The 19,942-nt window shown below is 43.9% G+C and overlaps 1 protein-coding gene across 7 annotated transcripts in view; it reads left to right on the top strand.

Annotated features, from left to right (window-relative positions):
- Nucleotides 1-18,726, top strand: part of ALS2 (alsin Rho guanine nucleotide exchange factor ALS2) — a 1,241,906-nt gene extending 1,223,180 nt beyond the window's left edge. For all 7 annotated transcript variants that reach the window (XM_069615500.1, XM_069615498.1, XM_069615499.1 and 4 more), the window contains 2 exons: nucleotides 16,978-17,074; nucleotides 17,512-18,726. In XM_069615500.1, the coding sequence (XP_069471601.1) occupies nucleotides 16,978-17,074; nucleotides 17,512-17,550 (136 nt within the window). In that variant the 3' untranslated portion in view covers nucleotides 17,551-18,726. The remainder of the gene's footprint in view (nucleotides 1-16,977; nucleotides 17,075-17,511) is intronic.
- Nucleotides 18,727-19,942: the final 1,216 nt, after the last annotated feature.

The raw sequence follows: 19,942 nt of genomic DNA, 5'->3' as shown, positions 1-19,942 counted from the left end.
AGCTATAATCTGGCCCCAGATCACTGCTTTTGCTGCATCCCATACAATAGCATAATCCATGCCTTCCTTATCATTCTCGGCAAAGTATTGGGTGATGGTGTCTGTGACGCCGGTGCAGAATTGGGGGTCTCCCAACAGGAATTCATTCAGGCGCCAAGTACGTGTGGGCACCGGGAGGTTACTCAAAGGCGTCAGCGTTAATTCTACAGGAGCGTGGTCCAATAACGCCTTAGGGAGGATCTCTATACCAATCATTTGGGGAGCCAGCTTGTCTGAAACCAGAAACATCCCCTGTGCACTGCAGAGTAAAAAGAATAATCTCGCTATACTTGATGATGGAAACGCAAAGTTTCTATAAGTGAATGCTCTCGAAGGAGCGTTGTGAGCGCCAAAACGTTTCTGCTGCAGTTGGTGGCAGGGTTTTATCTTCTAATGGATTAACCACCACGTTAAAATCCCCTCCCACTATTAAGTCCCCTTCCCCATATTCATACAGTACTTTAGACATGGAGGCAAAGAACGCGTCTTGTTGAGTATTGGGCGCATATAATGATACCAGAGTCACAGACCTCCCCTGTAGCGTAGCTAAAACCAAAATATATCTGCCATTTCCATACCGTATAGTTCTATGGATCTTCAGAGGGGGGACCCCCTTTCGGATCAGAATGGCTACTCCGCATCTCTTGAGCCCTGAGGAAGCACAACATTTTGTAGGATAAAGTTTATCATTAAGCCGGTATTCATCCGAAGATAAGGTGTGTCTCCTGGAGGGATAATACCATGGAGTCAATCGTAGCCAGACGATGGAACAGGGCTTTGCGTTTTAGGGGGGAGTTCAAGCCCTGTAAATTCAGGGTTAGGCAGCTTATATTCGGACTAGCCATTCTGAAATCTGTTCAGGTCTCATGTATAGCCACAACCTCACATAAACCTCTCCCCAGTGAGCTCCCTCATCCTTCTTCCTTCACCTATATAGCGAATAGCAACCTGCATTGAACCATGCCAAGTTTCCAACCATTAGGGCTATCCCTGTTGTTGTACATAATAACTGATTTACTTCAGTGTTCATAATCTGAATTGAACGGTGTAACCAATAAGACCCACGAATATTACAGCAGAACCCATGATTGAAATTCCATGAGATAACTTGTAAAACATAAAAACCTGAGAACAAAACATGTAATCGCCAAACTTTAGGCATTTCCATAAATTCAAACAGTAATTCATTCAATAAAATCATCTCGGGCATGATCCGAGTCTTGGGCGCCCAATATGATCAAGCTTTCCTTTCATCCCTTTTACCGTTGATTGAGTGATTCTCAAGGAGAGTCTTCGTGCATAGGTGAAAACCAGCCTCGGAGGAGGCTTTCAAGAACAACCGAACGATAACTATAAGCAATTCATTGTCCTGAAAAGCCTTTGGGTGTTTATAGTCAGGGTTGGAGAGTCTTCTGCAGTAATCAAAGGCCTATCCCTCAGCTCTTACCATGGTATCCAGGCCTTCCAATATAGAGCCCGATACCTTGTCCAAAGAACTAAGCTCAAGACTGCCAGGTCCAAAGGTTCGTGTTGACAGTGGATTCTACACACAATAGACCTTCACGCAAGTCTCAAGTAGAGCTATCAGCTGTAGGCCACTTTGAGTTCACGCGGGGGCCTCACTTCCTTTTGATCCTTTTGATCCATCCATAGTCCCTTTCACCACGCTCCAGCCTTTCGGTTTCCTATTTGCATCTTTCGGCATAGGGCTCCGAAACTGATCCCTAGGGGAACCAGCACTTGCGTCCGGGCCTCCTCCATCAGGCCCCATCATTAACTGTTTTTCCTCTTCCTCAGAACATATTGTGTAGGATCGGTTACGATAGTGAAATAGCAGCTTGCATGGGAATCCCCACCGAAACCTAACCTTTTCCTCCTGTAGCCAAGTTGTAACTTTCTTAAGCCTTCTATGATTTGCCAAGGTGGAGGGAGAGCGATCTTGAAACAGACTCAGCGTTGAGCCCTGGAATTTTACCAGCTCCGCTTTTCTGGCTGCAGCCATAATGTCTTCCTTCTGACGAAAGAAGTAGACCCTGGAAAAGACATTGGTTAAAGATTTTTCCTTTGCTGAAATGAGGAATAGACTCTATGGGTCCTATACAGGATCAGGTCATCAGAGTCCTCGAGGCCTAACAGAGACTTGAAGAGAGCTTTAACATATTCTGCAAGATCTTGATCCTCTATTTCTCTTGGAAAACTGCGCAGGCGAATGTTATTTCTCCGGGATCGATTTTCCAAATCTGCCTGCTTTGCCGCCAATTCCTCTAGCCGGTCTTCTATGTTCTGCGTTCTCTTGGCAAGACCCTCGTAGTCATGGCTTAGTTCACAGGATGTCCTCTCTAGTCATTAACTCTTTCTTCCAGCCCGCTTAGATGTATTCAGATCTGTAATAGAGCGAGGGAATCCTTAGAGGATTTTATCTCCGATTGTATTGCTTAAGAGTTTTCAACATCTCTTCAAAATAGTGCCTCGAAAGGACTGGCTCTGTCAGGGGCTCAGCTGCTTGTTGGGTGTGCAGATCAGCCTTTGTAGATTGCATTTTCGCGTTTCTTAAATCCCCAACTCTCAGGTATGTCGCAATATTGTTCCTTTTTGGTTTCTGCCCGGTTCTGGGCATTGCCAATATAGATGTTTGTGCCTTTAATACGCGCTATTAATCAGTGTTCAGGACTCCGTTCACGATGCGCCCGGGAATGTGAAAGATTGGCCTCAGCTGGCTCAAACAAGTGAGTAATTATTCTGAGCATACAAATGTGACCATTAGGGTTCTCGAGGTTATGATCAGCAAGCCTTCAGTCACTTCAGCCCAATTTGTCCCATACGGTGTGGGGGATCCGCACCGCCTTAGCAGCGCTCCTCAATCACCAGCCGGCGCTCGTTTCTCATTCTTCCCCGCCTTGCATGGCCCAGACCAGCGATGTACCCCTTTTTCGGGAGCCTCCGGCACACTCAAAGCGCATCAGCTGTATGCCGATGCACCCCCAACTTGTCCGCTATGGAGATTTAAGCGCCCCCCTCCGGCTGGGCGCCAGTACGCCCGTAATGTTTTCCAAGTCCAGGCTACCTCCCTTCCTCAACCGCCGGTAGGTCTACAGCATTTGCGCTTGCAGGAATTCGGGGGAAGCGCTTCGTTCGGGCTGCTGGGTTCGCTGTTGCGGACTCTTACCGCAGCTGGATGTCTCGCCCTATGCGCTCTGCCATTTCCCGCTCCTCTGGTTGGGTGAAGCACCGTTCTCTGCAGTTCGCTTGCGGCAGTCACAGGCTGGAACGCCACCGCTCCCCGTCTGGATCGAGCCTCCTGCGTCTATTGGGTCATCCGGCATCTCAACGCCCCGGCTCTGCGATCCTCTGTACCTCTGGCTCCTCACCCACGCTGGGTCGGCAGTCCGTCCGCTATTTTACACATCAGCGGTCCGGCAGGAGTTTCCGAGGGAAAACCAGCTCCTCACCAGCAAAAGACTCTGCAACAAGTTCCTGGGAGACAGGATACCTTACAGTTCGCTTCTCATGCCAATTCCAATCTTTTGGGGTGCCATAAATAGCAGGTTTGGGCACCCTCACTCAGAGCTTACAGCAGACGTTGCCGCATGGCACACTGCCTAGCCATGCCCCTGGAACTTTGTCTTTTGTTCACTTCTTGTCTGATTCTAGTTCCTTTTACTCCAGGCTTCTCATATCTGATCACATGATTCCTAGTCTGGGCTTTGTTCCTTGTCTTTTTGTCTTGAATATAGTCATCTTGATCTGGATCTGTCCATTCAGTTGCTCATTTGAGACAGGCTGTTCGACCTATGTACTGGCCTCTTGTACTACAGAATGCTAAATGCACTATGCAGTGTGCACTTAGGACATCTATTTCAATAGCTATGAAGATTTTCGACTTCCCCATGCTGTATGGCAGGAGTGCACATACAAAGCATTCCTTCTTTGAGGTTCTTCTCCCACCTTCCTTCATACGTTGATACCATATGTTATTTCCCAAGTGTGCCGTGCTGTCCAGGTAATCATTTAATTCATAATTATCTTCCTGGGTGCTTCTTTTAGGCCTCATTCTTTTCATATGAGCTTCCATAGTCCTATCATGAAGTGTACCAGCATAGCCTCTTCCAACTGGCCTGATTACAGGAACATCCATCAGTGCTCCCTGTATAGGAGAAGTTTCCGCAAGTTTCATCCTCTCAACATGCCCGTTAGGCATAAAAATGTCTCGCAAAATCTCCATGTGCGACTGTCTTTTGGGGATTATCTTTGGGTCATTTAATACAGGACCAGGTGTATTTACATGCATTACTGGTGTAGGCCCATCCTCTAGCAACCCCTTGTCTTGCCTGTCTTTCCAAGCCTGTCTCTGGCAACCAAAAATAGTTTTTAAGACACCCTTTTTATATGAATGATTAGTAATGGCACTTATCTCAGGCTTAGGCAATTTGTCATGTTTCTTTGCAACAGGAATGACTACATAGGGTCTGGGCTTCCTAGTAGTTGCCACATTCACTTTTTCCTTCTGCTCAGGAGCATGCACAGGATTCTTAGCTCCATTTGCACCAATGTAGAACGCTGTGCGTACAGTCAGTGAAAGCAGTACGATTATGAACACAATGCAAGTGTAAATCACACAAAAGTAAGTTACTTTACAGCATCTACTTCGTGGACACCGTGGACGTGCTACTATTGATGCTGCCCATTTTTATTGCCTAAGGAAGGAAAAACGAAATACTTTAATCTATCAGCATTGTCAACTGCCTCTGGAATCTGCTGTCTTGACTCAGCAATTCGTCCTCAATCAGCTATCCGCGTAATCAATGATAAGAACAAATTATTTTACTGTATGTGTGGAACTAATCCTTCACCAGCCGAAATGTATATCTCTCTCCAGTATGGAAAAACAACCTCAGTAAGTCTAAATGAGCTCAACGACATGTATCAGCTCCCAGTCAATGCCTCGAATCTGCTTCAACCCAGACGACATGTTGAATTTCTTTCAGCATGAAACTAGAGTCTTTCTTTATCAGCAACCTCTCGATCTGTCCCTAGAAGGAACGTTTCACACTGATCAGTGATTTCGCTCGGAATATATGCTCACTTGGATTATAATGCCTTCCAAGATCACATTCAAATGTGCAGTGTTTCTAGGATCCCTTAGAAAGGTGAGCACATCAGTGTGCCTTCCAACAAGATGTGGCTATTCCTCAATCAGCCGAAAGAACACCACATTGACTAGTTTATAAGCTGCATCAGTTGATAGCGGCATTTGTGCTGTCCTCACTGTACTCGGGTAATTGCAAAATGTGTTCACTGATAACTATAAGCAATCTTCTTATAACTTGGCCATTCTTAGGATCTTGTAAGAAAGCAGGAATGCGATTAGTTCTCCCCACCAGTGAAGGGAAAGAGCGCAACACCAACTCGAAATAAGTAAGAGCAAGCCGAGAAAGGTCATCACTGGGTAACACCATAGGTAGATCCAAACAGGAACTCAGTGCGAAATGAGTCAGGGTACTTCACCCTCTTCCAATTGCTGTAACCATGATCAGAATCTGGCATAATCCTCTTTTTATCAAGGCTTAAGCATGCCTCAGTCCACATTTTTTTAACAAGCTTCTCTGTGGCTTAAGTACAAAGAATGTTTCGTCAACCCTCTAATGACTGCACAGAGTATTTGAAACAAGCCACAGACCAATGAACTTTTTTCTTTAGTTGACAGCATCTGCATCCTTCTTTCTGAGCATAGATCTTGTCTGCATGTGCTGTGGTTCTTCCCCCGATGCTTGTAGTTGCTTCCTGTAGGGGTGTGGGCAGAAGGGTTTTTCCAGCAAAGATTTTTACATTGTATAAGAAAGTCCAAGCACGCCTGCCCTGCACTTTGACGGCTTGACGTCTTCCACGATAAATGTACCGTGGAAGCAGGGTTCGTCCCACTACTTCCTTGTATGATTGGGGATTAAGACTGCATCTCTGGGGAAAAGTTGGGGAACACGTAATTCTTGAGATTCACTTGTTGAAGCATCTCCTTCTGTGTTCTGTACTGCCCTACACCCTTGTCGCTGCAGCTTTCCTGAAATTACAGAGATACTTGAAGTCATACAGTTCAAATAGTCACACAATTCCATTCGTAACAAATCTGCAGTTGGCTGAGCATCACTTCTAACTCTGGATGGAGGCATTAGGGGTGTCCTCATTCATCTCCCCGTCACTATCTCGTGGGTCGTGAGATGGTGGTCAGAACCCGGTTGGTTCCTTTAAGCATATAATGCCAGTGGTAGGCAATGCAACCACCCTTTCTTCAAGGTAAGCTTCAATTTGGCTATTCTTTCCTTGAGCAGGCCGTTGAGCCTCTCACAGATCCCATTTCCTTGTGGATGATAAACTGAAGAAAACGTGTGCTTTATACCAAGCAACAAGCTTATATGTTCAAATGTTTGATTCACAAAATGTGGGCCATTGTCTGACCTCATTACCTCACATACTCCCCATCTAGGAAATACTTACTGCACTAAGAATTTTGCTGCACAAGTGGAATATGGGTGTGTACAGGGACCTGCTTCAATCCACCTTGAAAAGGGACACACTACTTCGATCAGGTAGCTATATCCATTACAGACTTGTATCATGTCGACATAGTCGATATGAAAATGCTGAAAAGGGCAATAAGGTCTCGGAATAAGTCCTCTAACTGTGCGCAGTGTATACCCAGCCGTGAATTTGTGGCACACAAGACAATTCACTACATTAAACGCAACATGCTCTAATAGATTTGGTACAAACCAATCGTCGGCAATAGTTGCAGCGAGATTCTCCCTCATTGTGTGTGCGGGGTGGTGTAACTGCTCCAGCGCCACCATTAATAAGGCTACAGGCATCACCAGTTTCTCAGTGCTGTCTTATCGCCACACTGCTTCAGAGGGGTTTAAAGAACACCCTCTTTGAGTCCACAAATTCTTTTCCTCTTGAGATGCTTCCCCTTGGACCTCTATCAACTGCATTTTTGGCAGGTTATTATAACTTTCAGATACAGTCATCATAACAATTTTTTCATTTACATTAGGAGTTTCAACATTAATCATTTCTTTATCTGTATTTGCTACGCGCTTGGCCTCAATGTCTGTTGCCTGATTTCCATGTGAGATAAAATCTGCCCTTTTAGTGTGAGCTGCGCATTTGACGACTGCGATGCTTACTGGGAGTTGTAGTGCTTTAATAAGTCTTTCCAATAAGGCGGCATGCTGTACTGACGTGCCGTCCACTCGGAGGTAGCCCGTCCTTTTCCAACGCGTTAACCCTGCCTGCACCATCGACGTCACATAGACAGAATTACTGTACACTGTTACTTCCTGGTCTGCGTGATCCTCGAGTGCGAGTATCAATTCCAATAATTCTGCAGCCTGTTCTGAATAATGAGACAGCAATCAAGTACTTTTAAGCACCCAAAATTCCCCATTGGCCATGTGCTTTATCACAGCTACACCTGTATATCTCTGTCCATCATTTTGAACGATCCTGGAAGAACCGTCAATGAAAACAATCTCTCCTCCTGCTAATGCGTTCTCTTTTATTCTAGGGATTTCGTCATAGAACTCTTCATAGTTTGCGCAATCGTGTTCAGGCTCGCCTTCTGTCATTGGCTCAGCTATAAACATGGCAGGATTCACTATCTTACTTCAGACTATTTTAATCACTGGATTCGATATGACTACCTCATAGGCAGAAGCCCTTTGAGATGTCAATGTGCCCTTTGGTTTCTCTAAAATAGCAAATAATGCATGCTCGACAAATAACGTTGTGGAACATCCTATCACTATGCTTGCAGCCTTCTCTATGGTGAATGTTGCGGCTGCTAAACTTTGTTCGCATGGAAAATTACCTCTCATTACTGGGTCTAAGACTCTACTGTAATATGCAAGGGGCTTGTACCCCAACGTGATTCTCTGCGTGAGTACTGCTGTCATAACAGTGCCATCTGTATGTGAGAACAAAAAGAATTCCTCAGTATAATTAGGAATCCCTAAAACTGGAGCTGTGCAAATTGCTTTTTTCAATTCATCTAACCCTTCTACCATTTCCTCAGTCCGCATGATATTTTCCTGCGTTGCCTGTGCCTTCCTTAAGGCCTGCAACAAAGGTCTTATATACCAGCTGTAGTCAAAGACCCATGCCCTGACGTAATTACATAATCCCAAAAATCTCTGTATGTGTTTTATAGTGTGTGGCTTTGCAGTTTTCAGAATAGCCTCCGCTTTTTCAGGGGTAACCTTCTTTCCTTCATGCGAAATCAGTTGGCCTATGTATAGCACTTCTTGTTGACAATATTTTAACTTTTCTTTGTCAACTTTATATCCTTTGTCAGCGAGTATAATCATCAGCTGAACAGAATTGCATCTGCACTCTTCCTCTGAGGTGCTGCACACTAAAATATTGTCTACGTATTGCAACACAACACTTTGTAAAGCAATATTGCTTAAGTCCATCTGAAGGACTCTATTGAAAATCGATGGGGTTTCACAATACCCTTGTGGTAAACGAGTACTTTTCAGAGGTGTTTGTCTAAAGGTAAATTACGTCAGATCCTGCTGGTCTTTTGTGCAATGGGATTGAGAAAAACACGTAGTTAAAGCCAATCACTGTGAAACATCGTGCTTCAACAGGTATATTATATAAGATTGTAGACGGGTTAGGAACTAAAGGGAACTCGGCTTTTACAATCTGGTTTATCGGCCTAAAATCTTGAATTAGTCTCCAAGACCCCTCTTTCCCTTTTTTTCACAGGATAGATTGCTGTGTTACAGGATGACTCTAATGTCACTAGAATACCCTTATCCATCATGGTGGAAATCATCTTAAAAATACCTCCATCTACCTCTCGAGACATAGGATACTATCGTGCTCGAGGTAAAATTGCTCCTGGTTTCAATTTAATCTTCACTTCTCCAATCCCCTTCAGTAGGCCTACGTCATAGGGGCAGGTGGTCCGTAATGAAACTGGTACTTTTGCCATGTCTTCATCAAAATACTCAGGACGCCTTTGTGCTAACATCATCTTCTGAGGAACTTCTCTTTTAATTTCTCTTACCCAGTAAATGATGTCTATCTTATATATTACTTCGTCATCAGATGGATGATCTTCAAACAGATCTTCATCACTGACGTCAGTCACTCTGTAACCCTCCCCAATGGGGATTACTGCACACCATTGTCTGCCTTCATCATCATTTCCATCAAGCAAAACCATTTCTCCTCACACTATGGCTGCTTGTAGCTTTAAGGGAAAGACTCGTCCCTCCTCTTCAAGCATAGGTATTCTTGGTCTGATCAGAAATTCATGGGGTGTTCTCATTGCTCTGCCTGCTAAGCCTGGTAGCCATGACAACAGAATGCATACTCCATAATGTAAAACCTCTGGTTCTAACGGTATTGCTCTCGCAGCTATCTGCCCTGAAAAGCCATAATAATTTCACATAATTTTAAGTAATGCATTCCTGGTGTTGAACACACTATGCCTTCATCAGTAAATTAAATGGTCATATTCAACATTGTCCTTAAATCTTGTCCCAATATATTAACAGGTGTTTGCCTTGAAAATAGCAATGGCACCTTCATGTCACATTCTCCTATAGAGACTGGCAATTCTTCAGTGAAAGGAACTTTGCTTGTAGCTCCTGTGAATCCCTGAGTATTCATGGCATTGCCAGATATTGAAAATGTTCCCTCTCGTATACATGAGCGTGTTGCTCCTGTGTGTACAAAAAAGAAAGTTTGCCTCCTATACTGACGTCTACCCTCGGTTCCTCGTGAGGATTTGGCGTCACGGAGAGTATTGAACACATCAGGTCTCACAGTGAGCTGTCCTATTGCGGATACAGCCTCATTCCTTTACTCGTATAAGGATTCCCTCCATCGGCATTGACATCCCCTATCCTAGCAGTCATTAATGGTCCTGTGCTTGTTTTTTGCTGAAGCTGCATAGGTGACTGCTGCGACTGCCCTTGTGGCAGATTAACTGCTACCTGATGTGGTTGTAAGCCTTGCTGCACTCTCGGCGCTTGCTGTTGCATCGTTTGATTCTGAGCAAATCCATCTTCATTCTGCTGCGAATATGAAGGCAGATTTGACATCTCCCCTCTCAAAACCTGGCCATTTTGCACTAACCGTTGACTTCTACACATGCAAGCAAAGTGCCCTGTCATTCCACTAGTCCAACATATAGGCTGTGGTCTCCCAACCTGCCCTTCCTGCATATTCTGAAACCCACCTTAGTTATTCTGAAAGTTTCCCTGAATTTTCTGCCGATTCCCTTTATTACCTTGCCAACCTCATCCTCGGAATCCTCTTCCCCGTGGAGTAAATCCACTATTGTTTTGATTGAACTGCCTTTGATCATTCACCTGCAGCATGTTCACTGTTTGCTGTGAATTCGATCCATCTACACTCGTCAACATTGCCCCTTCAATGGCTTACTTGGACAATCTTTTCTGCACTAGCTTTGCCTCTTCGTCCGTCCTAATATTGTCTTTTCTGCGATTCTTTTCCTGCAGGAGTCTGCAGTAATGCGCAATGGTGAGCTAAATTTCCGACCACGGTTTATTTTCTATACCCACTAATTTCTTGAGCTGCTTTTGTATTGGCTCTGGCAGCCCTTGGCATAATATATGATAGAATACCAGTATAGATTTTCAGCCAGGATTTGCGCATTTCCAAGCTCCATGCCTCCTGAAAATTTTGAAATGTAAATAACCGTCCTTCATTTTTTTCGTCATTATAGCTCCCATATCGGACATGTCCTCATACAGTACTCTAAGTGCTTTCTAGACTGCCGCCCTATAGTTATTGAATGGTGCTCCATCGTGAGCAGTGTTGACTCTAGTCGCACCAGGGCACCCTACCCTTGTACACACGTCATCAGCTCTCTCACCAAGTATGGCGATTAGGAGACCCTTAATGTTCCCCATAGCCAACGTGTTTCCTCCCGTTATTTTTTCTAACTCATTTCCCAGTACCCAAAGTTAAACTCAGGAGTTTACACCCTAGATTATCTCTATCCATTTGAGGCCATGGTATATACTGTGGTCTCGTTCCTCCTTTCTCTAGCAAGGGAAACTGTGAAGCCCCAAACTCATTCTCATCTCTCATCCTTTGTCTGTCCACCACAGGGACGATATTCCTGCATCGCCTTCTACCTGGCAATGATCTTAATCTGCTTACATAAGGCGGCGACACCCCCCTCTCACCATGGAGTCGCCCTTTAGGTCTGTCTGACAGTGTCAATGGTTCTGAAGCCCTAGGTATAGGTGCGTTTAAAACCAACCATCTTACTTCCTTATCCATAGGAAAACATCCCTCATGACCACATGCGTAATCTCTCTCTTTCCCATGGAAGGTTTCTCTGTCTTGGTCTGGCATTTCTTGTGCCCAACTCGTGCAACTTCTTCTCTCTTCGTCATCTCTATTTAGAGTCAGTCTATCTAGAGACAGCTCCTTATGCTTCGTACTACATGATGCTTCCTCTGTTTCATACAACTGATTGCTCTCAAGTCGATCATTTTTTCCCTTCCCCTTTGACTCTTTCTGGGCTCTCATTTCATGGTATACTTTATCGATCACTTCCCCAATGCTCCTAGTGTCAAACTCGTCTTCTAAATTTGCTCTAGACGTGCCTGATAATGACTCATATTCTGGAAAGAATTGCTCTATATCCTCCCATGCTACTTGTCCATTAGGATCTCTTACTTCCTTTTCCAGGCTCTCTGCCTTCTTTTGCATTCCATATCATCGTCAAATTCTCTTGGCTTTCTCGCTTCCTCTCTCACTCGATCTTCCTCTTTTTTCTTCATATCCCTTCTCTCATTTGCCCTTCGTATCTCCTCATCCCTTTGTCTCTGTATTCTTTTTTCTCTTATCTTTTGCTCTTCCTCTTCTATTCTTTTTCTTTCTATTCTTTCCTGCTCATCACTTGTTCTTTGTCTATTGTCACATTTCCTTTGCTCCTCTGCTCTTGTTTTTTGCTTTCTCATCTTGATATAACTGCTCTCGTCTCTCTCTGTCTATCTTTCCTTTTTGCCCCTTCATCTTTCAATCGTTCCTCCCTTTGTTTATCTTTTTTTATCTTGCTCGTCTTTATCTTCTCTATGGCTTACGTCCTCAATGCTTTTACCATCGAGTTTAATCAAAATATGACCACCCATCCATTAGTTCTGTAAGAGCGCTATCTCATCAGCTTTAACTCGCTCTCCTTTCCATCTCTTTATTTCTCTTCCTATAACTATTGCGTAGGTGACTCATATGCCGCTTTGCTATACCCTGCCGCTGCTTTAAGCTCCCTCAATGAGTATAACCCATCATCTTTCTTATTCTCGTCTTTTATTTCACATGGGGCGGGTGGAGCAGAGAGCTCTTCACCCCCCTCTTTGCATACATTAAGTATCCAGTCTAAAGGAGGCGCCTCATCTCGCTCCTCCTGGTACATTTTCCAGTGCTCTAAGCTCACTAGGCGCTTGTCTAGTTTCTTCCCAGTATATGCTGCATGCAAATATGTCGTCGTATGCTGCAGGACTGCCTTTGATAGTGACCCTCCTTGCGGCCATAGCATAACCCTTTTATCTGCGGTTCCTTTAGCCATTCTGCACTATACTGTCTAAGTTTGGGTGCATGTTTTGGCAATTGATTGCAGAGGTGCACACGTGGAGTAACATCCTCCATCCTTAACCCTTCACTCTTAACCTGCTAACGCTCACTTGCTTTAATCACAGATTAAAAGTATGTTTCAGGAAAACCACACAATATGAGCGAGCACCAACCATAGCAAGTTCCAATCCCTTTGGTCACAGTTTTTACGTTAATCTTGCTAAAAAAAAGAGCCACCAAGTGCAATAAAAAAAATCACTTTCTTTTTCAACTTCGCGCTTCTCTATTTATCATCAATTTTCTTCAAATATGACGTCATCATCAATACATAGATACATAAAGCGAATGGACAAACAGGCATACTCAACCGGTTACATATATCTATCTCCACAGCCCTTCTCTGGGATCTGTCCTGCCCTCTAAAAATGCTCCTCACAGAACTTCTGTTACTCTCTTTTTTTCCCTTATCACTTCCCTTTATTTACTATGCATGCATCATTTTGCCACTCGCCTCAGTTTCTACTCACCATTCGCATGTTCGTCTAATGGTTCTCGGAATCACACGCCTCTTTTACCACCTCTTCAAACTGTCGTCTGATCAGCTTCATGTAGACGTGGGAGGGGATTCTATGGAAACTAGGGGACACGTCACACCCGCCTTGCAAGGTCTTGATAATGACACTAACAACTATCTACGGGGAGCTTCACGTCTTGTCAGTCGAATGGCAAAAGTCATGCAATATTTCCGGGACTCTAAAGTTTACTTATGTCGATGGATTTTTTAATAAACTATCCTTTCTCTGCTACCAAGTGAACTGGATATCCCAGCCCGTTTGATGTGTAGCAATTACCCTTGAGATTGATGGGGGTGCAGATTTTATACATGCATCAATAATCGAAACGACTCGGGTAGTTTGGCAAAAGGAAATCTGTTTTAATGTCAATTTTCTAAAACGGAGAAAACAAACATCAGCACTCACTCGATCCTCATACTCGACGAATGTTACAAAAAACAGATTTTATTAAGGAAAATCATCATCCGTGGCGTGTTGACCTGCGTCATTACCAACGTCATCCTCCGTGGCAAACTACAAAACCCTATTGAGGGAAGTGATAGGCTGTAAGTGAATATCTAAGCATAAATTCCATATCAGTATAGAACAGTGAAGGAACCCTAGTACTTAACATCAGGTGGGGCAACTAAGCCCTCCCCTTAAAATGGCCACTATGAACGTCACTAAATGCGGGATGTCCCATTGGCTCCACAAACTATAGGACCCTTAATTACGCGGTCCTCTACAATTGGTTGGCTTCTAACCCCCTGTCAGTACTTTTCTACCTACATCTAGCAGCTTGCAGACTGAACATTCAGGTACTGGTGAGCTCATTTTACACTAGCTTCCCACCAATTAGCAAATCAATCCATCATCACTTCAATGGTCCAGTGTCAAGTAGGGCTTTGAAGCCTGGCCTTGAGTTTGTACTGTGCTCTGAGAAATGTTAAGGAGTGTGGGCACACACTGCCCATGTGCGTAGGTGTGACCACCTCGTCTTCCAACTTCATTCTTCCACGTGACTGGAGACCATGGAATCGAGCCTTTTAGTGTATTAAAATACTACAGTGAAGTGAAGAATTGACTCCCGGAGACTTGCGCCAAGTTTATGTAGCTGGTCAAATGTTTATTTATCACAAGTAACTAGCTGCCCTTTCTGATGACATGTGTTTCGGTTGGTTTGTCTTCCTCAAATCAGGGCAAATTCCTCCATAATTGGTTGCTGACTGGGCTTCACCAAGTTCTGTCATGGGTTCAATCACTTATCCTTGATAACTCTCTTGATGCCTTATAGGATATCTGCATTCTCTGGTCTCTGCATCTCTTCTACAGACATCAGCTCGATTCTGTGTGACGTCACCATTCATCTTTGCCCTTCATTTGCTCTGCTTCTTCAGGAATCTCATTCAAATGGCCATCATATTTTCTTGTATGCAGGTACGGTTTTCTCAATGGGTATCTTGCCTCCCAGATCTTCTTAGGTATTGGAACTTTCACTGGTACTGCGCAGAGTCCATACTCTGATCTTTGTCTGTTCAACTGCTCCGTGTATGTCTCATACTCTGGTTTCCAACAGACAGGTAATATGGGCAGGCATCTGGTGTACGAGCACGGCCGAGTTCACAGAGAAAGGAACTGTCTCGTTAATTTGTTCAATACAATTTCTGAGGGGTCTGCGCCCGGAAGAGGGGGTCCCAGTGGTGAAGCCATCACCCAAACTGTTTGTGGAACAGAACTTTGTATTTGTTTATTGAGAGCATCAAACCTTGAAGGTGAGAGACTTTTATTGAAAAGAGACTTAATCATCAAAAAACCTGATAGCTGATACGGAACTGTTAGCTTGTGCTGGATAGGCTTGAGCGTATGCTTTGCTCTAAAGTCCCACCTTGTCCCATGCTAAAAACGGAGGGAAGGGAGACCTCAAGGCAATCACATCTTGACTTATTATTTGTGAACACCCTCTCCTTTATTTGAATACCCTATCCCACACTCTTTCTGTAATTAGTTGTAAGAAGTCGGTAATGCTTTTATTTTAGTATAGGCTTTTTACTTTGACAAGACGCCACAAGGACTGCCTTTTTTTCATTTGATGGTCGATGCTTGCTCCCATCTTAGGTTTAGGTTAGGCATTGTTCCACCCTGCACTTACATTTTAATAAACACCCTTGAACTGTGATCACTTGTGTCTGTCTTTGCTGTTGTCACCAATACGTTCCTTACAGTCCCTCAGACAGGGAGAAGTTTTTTCAGCCTGCCCTGTAGACCAGACAAAGAGACCTGGCTCTTGGTGGAAGCTCTGGGGCTTGTCTTGGCAACACCCAGCCTTTCCTCCTGGTGATATATAGGCATAAGGTGCAAGATATCTTCCAAGTGACCAAGACACCAGGTTTAAGAAGCAAAATAACTTAACTGATTGAACCCATAGCCAAGAGAGAAATACAAAAAGAGCCCCTGATTGAAAGAATTTTTGCTGAATCTGGAAACCTGTTTTTGTGGAACCAAGAGACTGGGCCTCATTACGAGGTTGGCGGTATACTACCGGTTCCACTGACTGGTTGCCACTGACTCCATAACACTGTTTCCGACACAAGTCCCGGCGGAAAAAAATGTTAGTCCCCATTCCCGTGGAGTCCAATAGGACTCCACGGGAATGGGGACTTGGAGGCACATTGGTGCTTCCGTGACAACTCTGCTTTCTGGGTCCGTTGCACCTGGCAGGTCAGACCTGCCGGGTGCAATGGCCCTGGCAGGCATAGTTGTAGTTTGCCAGTTCAGAAAGCGTGCCATTAAGTTGCTAGTTTACCAGTTTATAAAAATGTATAGGAGTTAAGCGATGAGTCTGCAGACTCAAAGGGATAAAAGGGGCACACACAAGAATTTGCCTATTGAGTTGTATTTTTTGTTAACATCAAAAGCGGCTGAGACATGGAGGCTGCACCCATTGAATTCTTCATATTAGAAGGGGGAAGCTTTAAGGGATAAGAAAGGTGGTTGCAGCAGGTTATGTATGTTTATCCTGCAGTGCTTCATGAGACACCTTAAGCAGAAAGCGCTCAGAAGACCCAAGTGGGTATTGAACAATGAAGGTCTTTTTACTAAACCAGATATTGTTATCTTTTATTCTTGCCTAAAAGGCAACACTATTAGAAGTTGCGAGGAAAGGCTAGTCAATGAAAGGGAGACTGCTTCTTTTTAATTAAGGTGAATATATTTTGTAAGATGTTCAAATGGAAAAATGACACTTTCACTACCAAATTAATGAGTGAGCACAGTTCAGCCCTCTTTTGTGCTAATAGTAGGCTGTGCTACCATTGGTCATTTTAGTTGATGATTGTCATGACGGCTGAGAACCACCAAGTAAATTCATGCTTTATATTTTCAGATTTCAATAGAATGCAGTTATAACACATTTTGACTAAAACATTGGCTGCCATCTCCTACATATTATATCCTGTTTTGCCCCGTACTGTGTAACTCTGATGTAACAGGCTAATAAACATTTAAGCACAATAAGGATGTACAATGTTCAAAGTTGGCACCTGCATTAAAAATCTTTTGTATTGGTGTGTACTTCCGAGGTATGTTGTATGACATTCACAAAGTGCATCTGATGCCTAATCACAGGTTAAATCTTGCCACTCCATCCGTGGGTGTGAGATGTTGTAGTCTGGAGAAAGGTCTGTGCTCGTTCTTTAAAGCAGGTCTTGCCAATTTAGTAGCCTGTGGAGCAGTGAATTAAGTATCTCTTGTGTGCATTCTCCTATAACAGGATTAGGAACTTGGGCTCAGAGGTGCACCTGATTGAGGACTTGATGGACCCGTATCTCCAGCATGGGGAGCAAGGTATCATGTTTACAACCTTAAAGGTGAGTGCTGGGTGGTGCTGAGATGTCGAAAACCTAAGTTGTCTGCAAACAAATGTCTATTGAGAGGCTTTTCACTCCTGTTGAAATTGTATTGACACCGGAGTGTGAACCTTATGAACCAGCAATTCTTTTTAATTCTAGCCCACTAGCATAATTGTATTTTTGAAAAGGGATCTTGAACAGGAGGTAAAGGATGTGATCTCATCAAAGACAAAATGTCTATTTTAGAGACAAACTTCACTGCCCTCATAAGTAAAATTAAGACTCTGAATAATAGCTGCAGTTTATGTGTAAGGAGTTGTTGGGGGTTCTAATCTGTTTTGCAAAATTGTAGCTAGCGGATTCCTCTTTCTCCGCAACTCTAACCAGAGTTAACATATACCTCTTTCCAGGGCGAGTAAACTGCGATTAACAAAGCAGGATTTTCTTTCTTTCAGGCTTGCTACTACCAGATTCAGCGGGAGAAGCTCACCTAGGCAGCTGCCATTGCTGGTAACTGAGCAGACATTCACTGAGCCAACTCAGTCATTCCTTGTAAAGAAGCAGGACAAGTGCCAGCAAACAGCTACAGCAACACGTCGCGTTACAAATGCTGCCGGCGCGACAAGCCTTGAATGGCAGTTTAGGAAGAGATCTTTGAAACGGGAGCTGCAAGTGCTGTGCATAAGTGTGTTTCCCTGCCTCAAGATCAGCACAACACTCACCCCTCCCGCGGGGTGTGCCTCAACTCAAGCCGTACTGCCTGCAGCTCAGAGGACTTTGCTGCCATGTGGGCATCTCAGAACTGGACTCCACTGCAGAGTAACATATGGACATCAGCTAAGGTGTTAGGGAAGGTGTTTCCCTTCGATTCAAACATGCATTGGACTCCTGTCCTTCACAGACTGAGGTCATCACTTTAAGCACTGAGTAACGTCCTCATATTTCCTGAACGTCAGTTGTTTTTAATTGATTTCCTGTTTATCCTTATTAGGAAAGGTGGCAGTATTTTATTTTGGTTTTCAGTTCAGGTGTGGTCTTGAACATTTGTACAAACTCTTGAACCAGCAGGAACGGTATGCACTTGGTTTCCGTTTGAGGGCTGCTGCCATTTCCAAGCTCATAAGCTAAGAGTATTGAACTCCTCCTTGTTTTGAACATTGCTTTTACAATAGGAACACATACATGTGTTCTTATGCTGCTGTATTCCTGGTCGCAGTGTTTACAGCTTTGTTGTGATGAATGATGCTATGTGAGGAACATGAGCAGAGAACACACAAAGAAGAAACTATCCCTGAGGTAGCGGGGACCGGAGAGTAAAGCCCCTCACCCGAAATATCTTACACAGGGACATGTAAGACTTGTATCATGATAGCCTTTTTAACAGTGAATTCAGCAAAGTTTCTTGGACACAGAGTTGGTATCCAGGAAGCATTAACCACCATTTTGGCTAGGGTGTTTGTAAGAAGTCACAATCGCGATGGCACAGGTCCTGGACACAGCTTTGTCATGTTACAGATTTCAGAAAACTCCTGTTTGTAGTCGTAATGTATTGTGAGGTGAGTCACCATCGGCCTCTTGTCAAATACACTGCTGCCTCATAGGATGCCCTCCAGCACTGCCCGGGCGAGTGCTTATTCAGCAGGTAATGTCAATAAATGTACTATCCTTGAGCAGCTGGTCAGCTCTGTGTGTATTTTTCCAGCAGAAACCATATATGATTTTGACAGATCACCATCTACCAGCGAATGACCTGGCTTCAGGTTTGATGCTTCTGGGAGTGGAGGTTCACTGCATGTGGATCTGTATAAATCAGAAGCAGCAGAATCTAAATGGCTCCTAATACAATGAGTGGCTGTGAGATGTACCAACACATTGTACTGCTCTTTCTGCACTTGAGGCATGCTGCTTCTTGTGAAGCATGTGTAATCTCTTCATTAACTGCCCCCTTCTCATCTACATTCAAGGGATGTTTGCTTTAAAGTCTCAGGTAAGAGAGGGAACGGCACAGTACGTGGTGTGTATGCCTTAAAGAGTACAGTGTATCTTTTGGCCACTGTCCAGGTGTATCTCTTTTGGTGTAGAAAATGATGAGGGCATGTGTGTAGAGCAGCTGTCAAATGGGATAACTATGGCCTGACAGACCTGGAAAGTAGGAAACTGGAGAGAGAGTTCTACTTGCTGCTGCTGCTTCGGCTTACTTTCGTCGCCTTCCGGGACCTCCCCAGAGCACACCAACCTCGACCAGGAGACTGCACCATCCAATTACAAGTGTTCTGAATGATCCATTAAGACCAATCAGAATACTTATAAAATACGTGTGTGAGATTGAGCACACTGAGGGACTCAACATTCATTGTGGTCTAGCCAAAGGTACTACATCCCTTTTTGCCATTGAATATTATTGATTACTCTACATAAAATTAATACAGAAATCACAATGAACATGTTTGTTGACTTTTGTTCCCTTTGGTTTTCGTTGGTCATTTGTTTCAAAATGAGTTTCACCACTGTGCATCCAAGTATTCCCCAAGGAATTGATGAAACTACTTTTAAAATATTATGGTTCAGTGAAACGTACTTTGGCACAAACAAAGCTAAGTTACAAAGCAGTTTGGCGTGCATTTCCTTACTACGTTTTAAGAGCAGAACTACAGATGGTAGAAAGTAGGCGCCCAGGCCAGTGGTGCTACTGATACCTACTGTGTGTGGTGCATTGTGCACTAGCTGATGCTTCAGCGGTCCATAATCACTAGCACTTGAGTCTGTCATTCAGGAATATAATGTAATTAGTTTATAAAATAACTTCTTTTAAAAATCAGACTAAGATGGAAAGTACAATACAAAGAATCTATCTGTCACTGTAAACATGTTAGACCATAAAGGGTT

The sequence above is a fragment of the Ambystoma mexicanum genome, chromosome 9 (assembly GCF_040938575.1).
Source record: "Ambystoma mexicanum isolate Mex_15411 chromosome 9, UKY_AmexF1_1, whole genome shotgun sequence".
NCBI classification, from domain to species: Eukaryota; Metazoa; Chordata; class Amphibia; order Caudata; family Ambystomatidae; genus Ambystoma; species Ambystoma mexicanum.
This window is presented reverse-complemented; position numbering and strand designations above follow the sequence as displayed.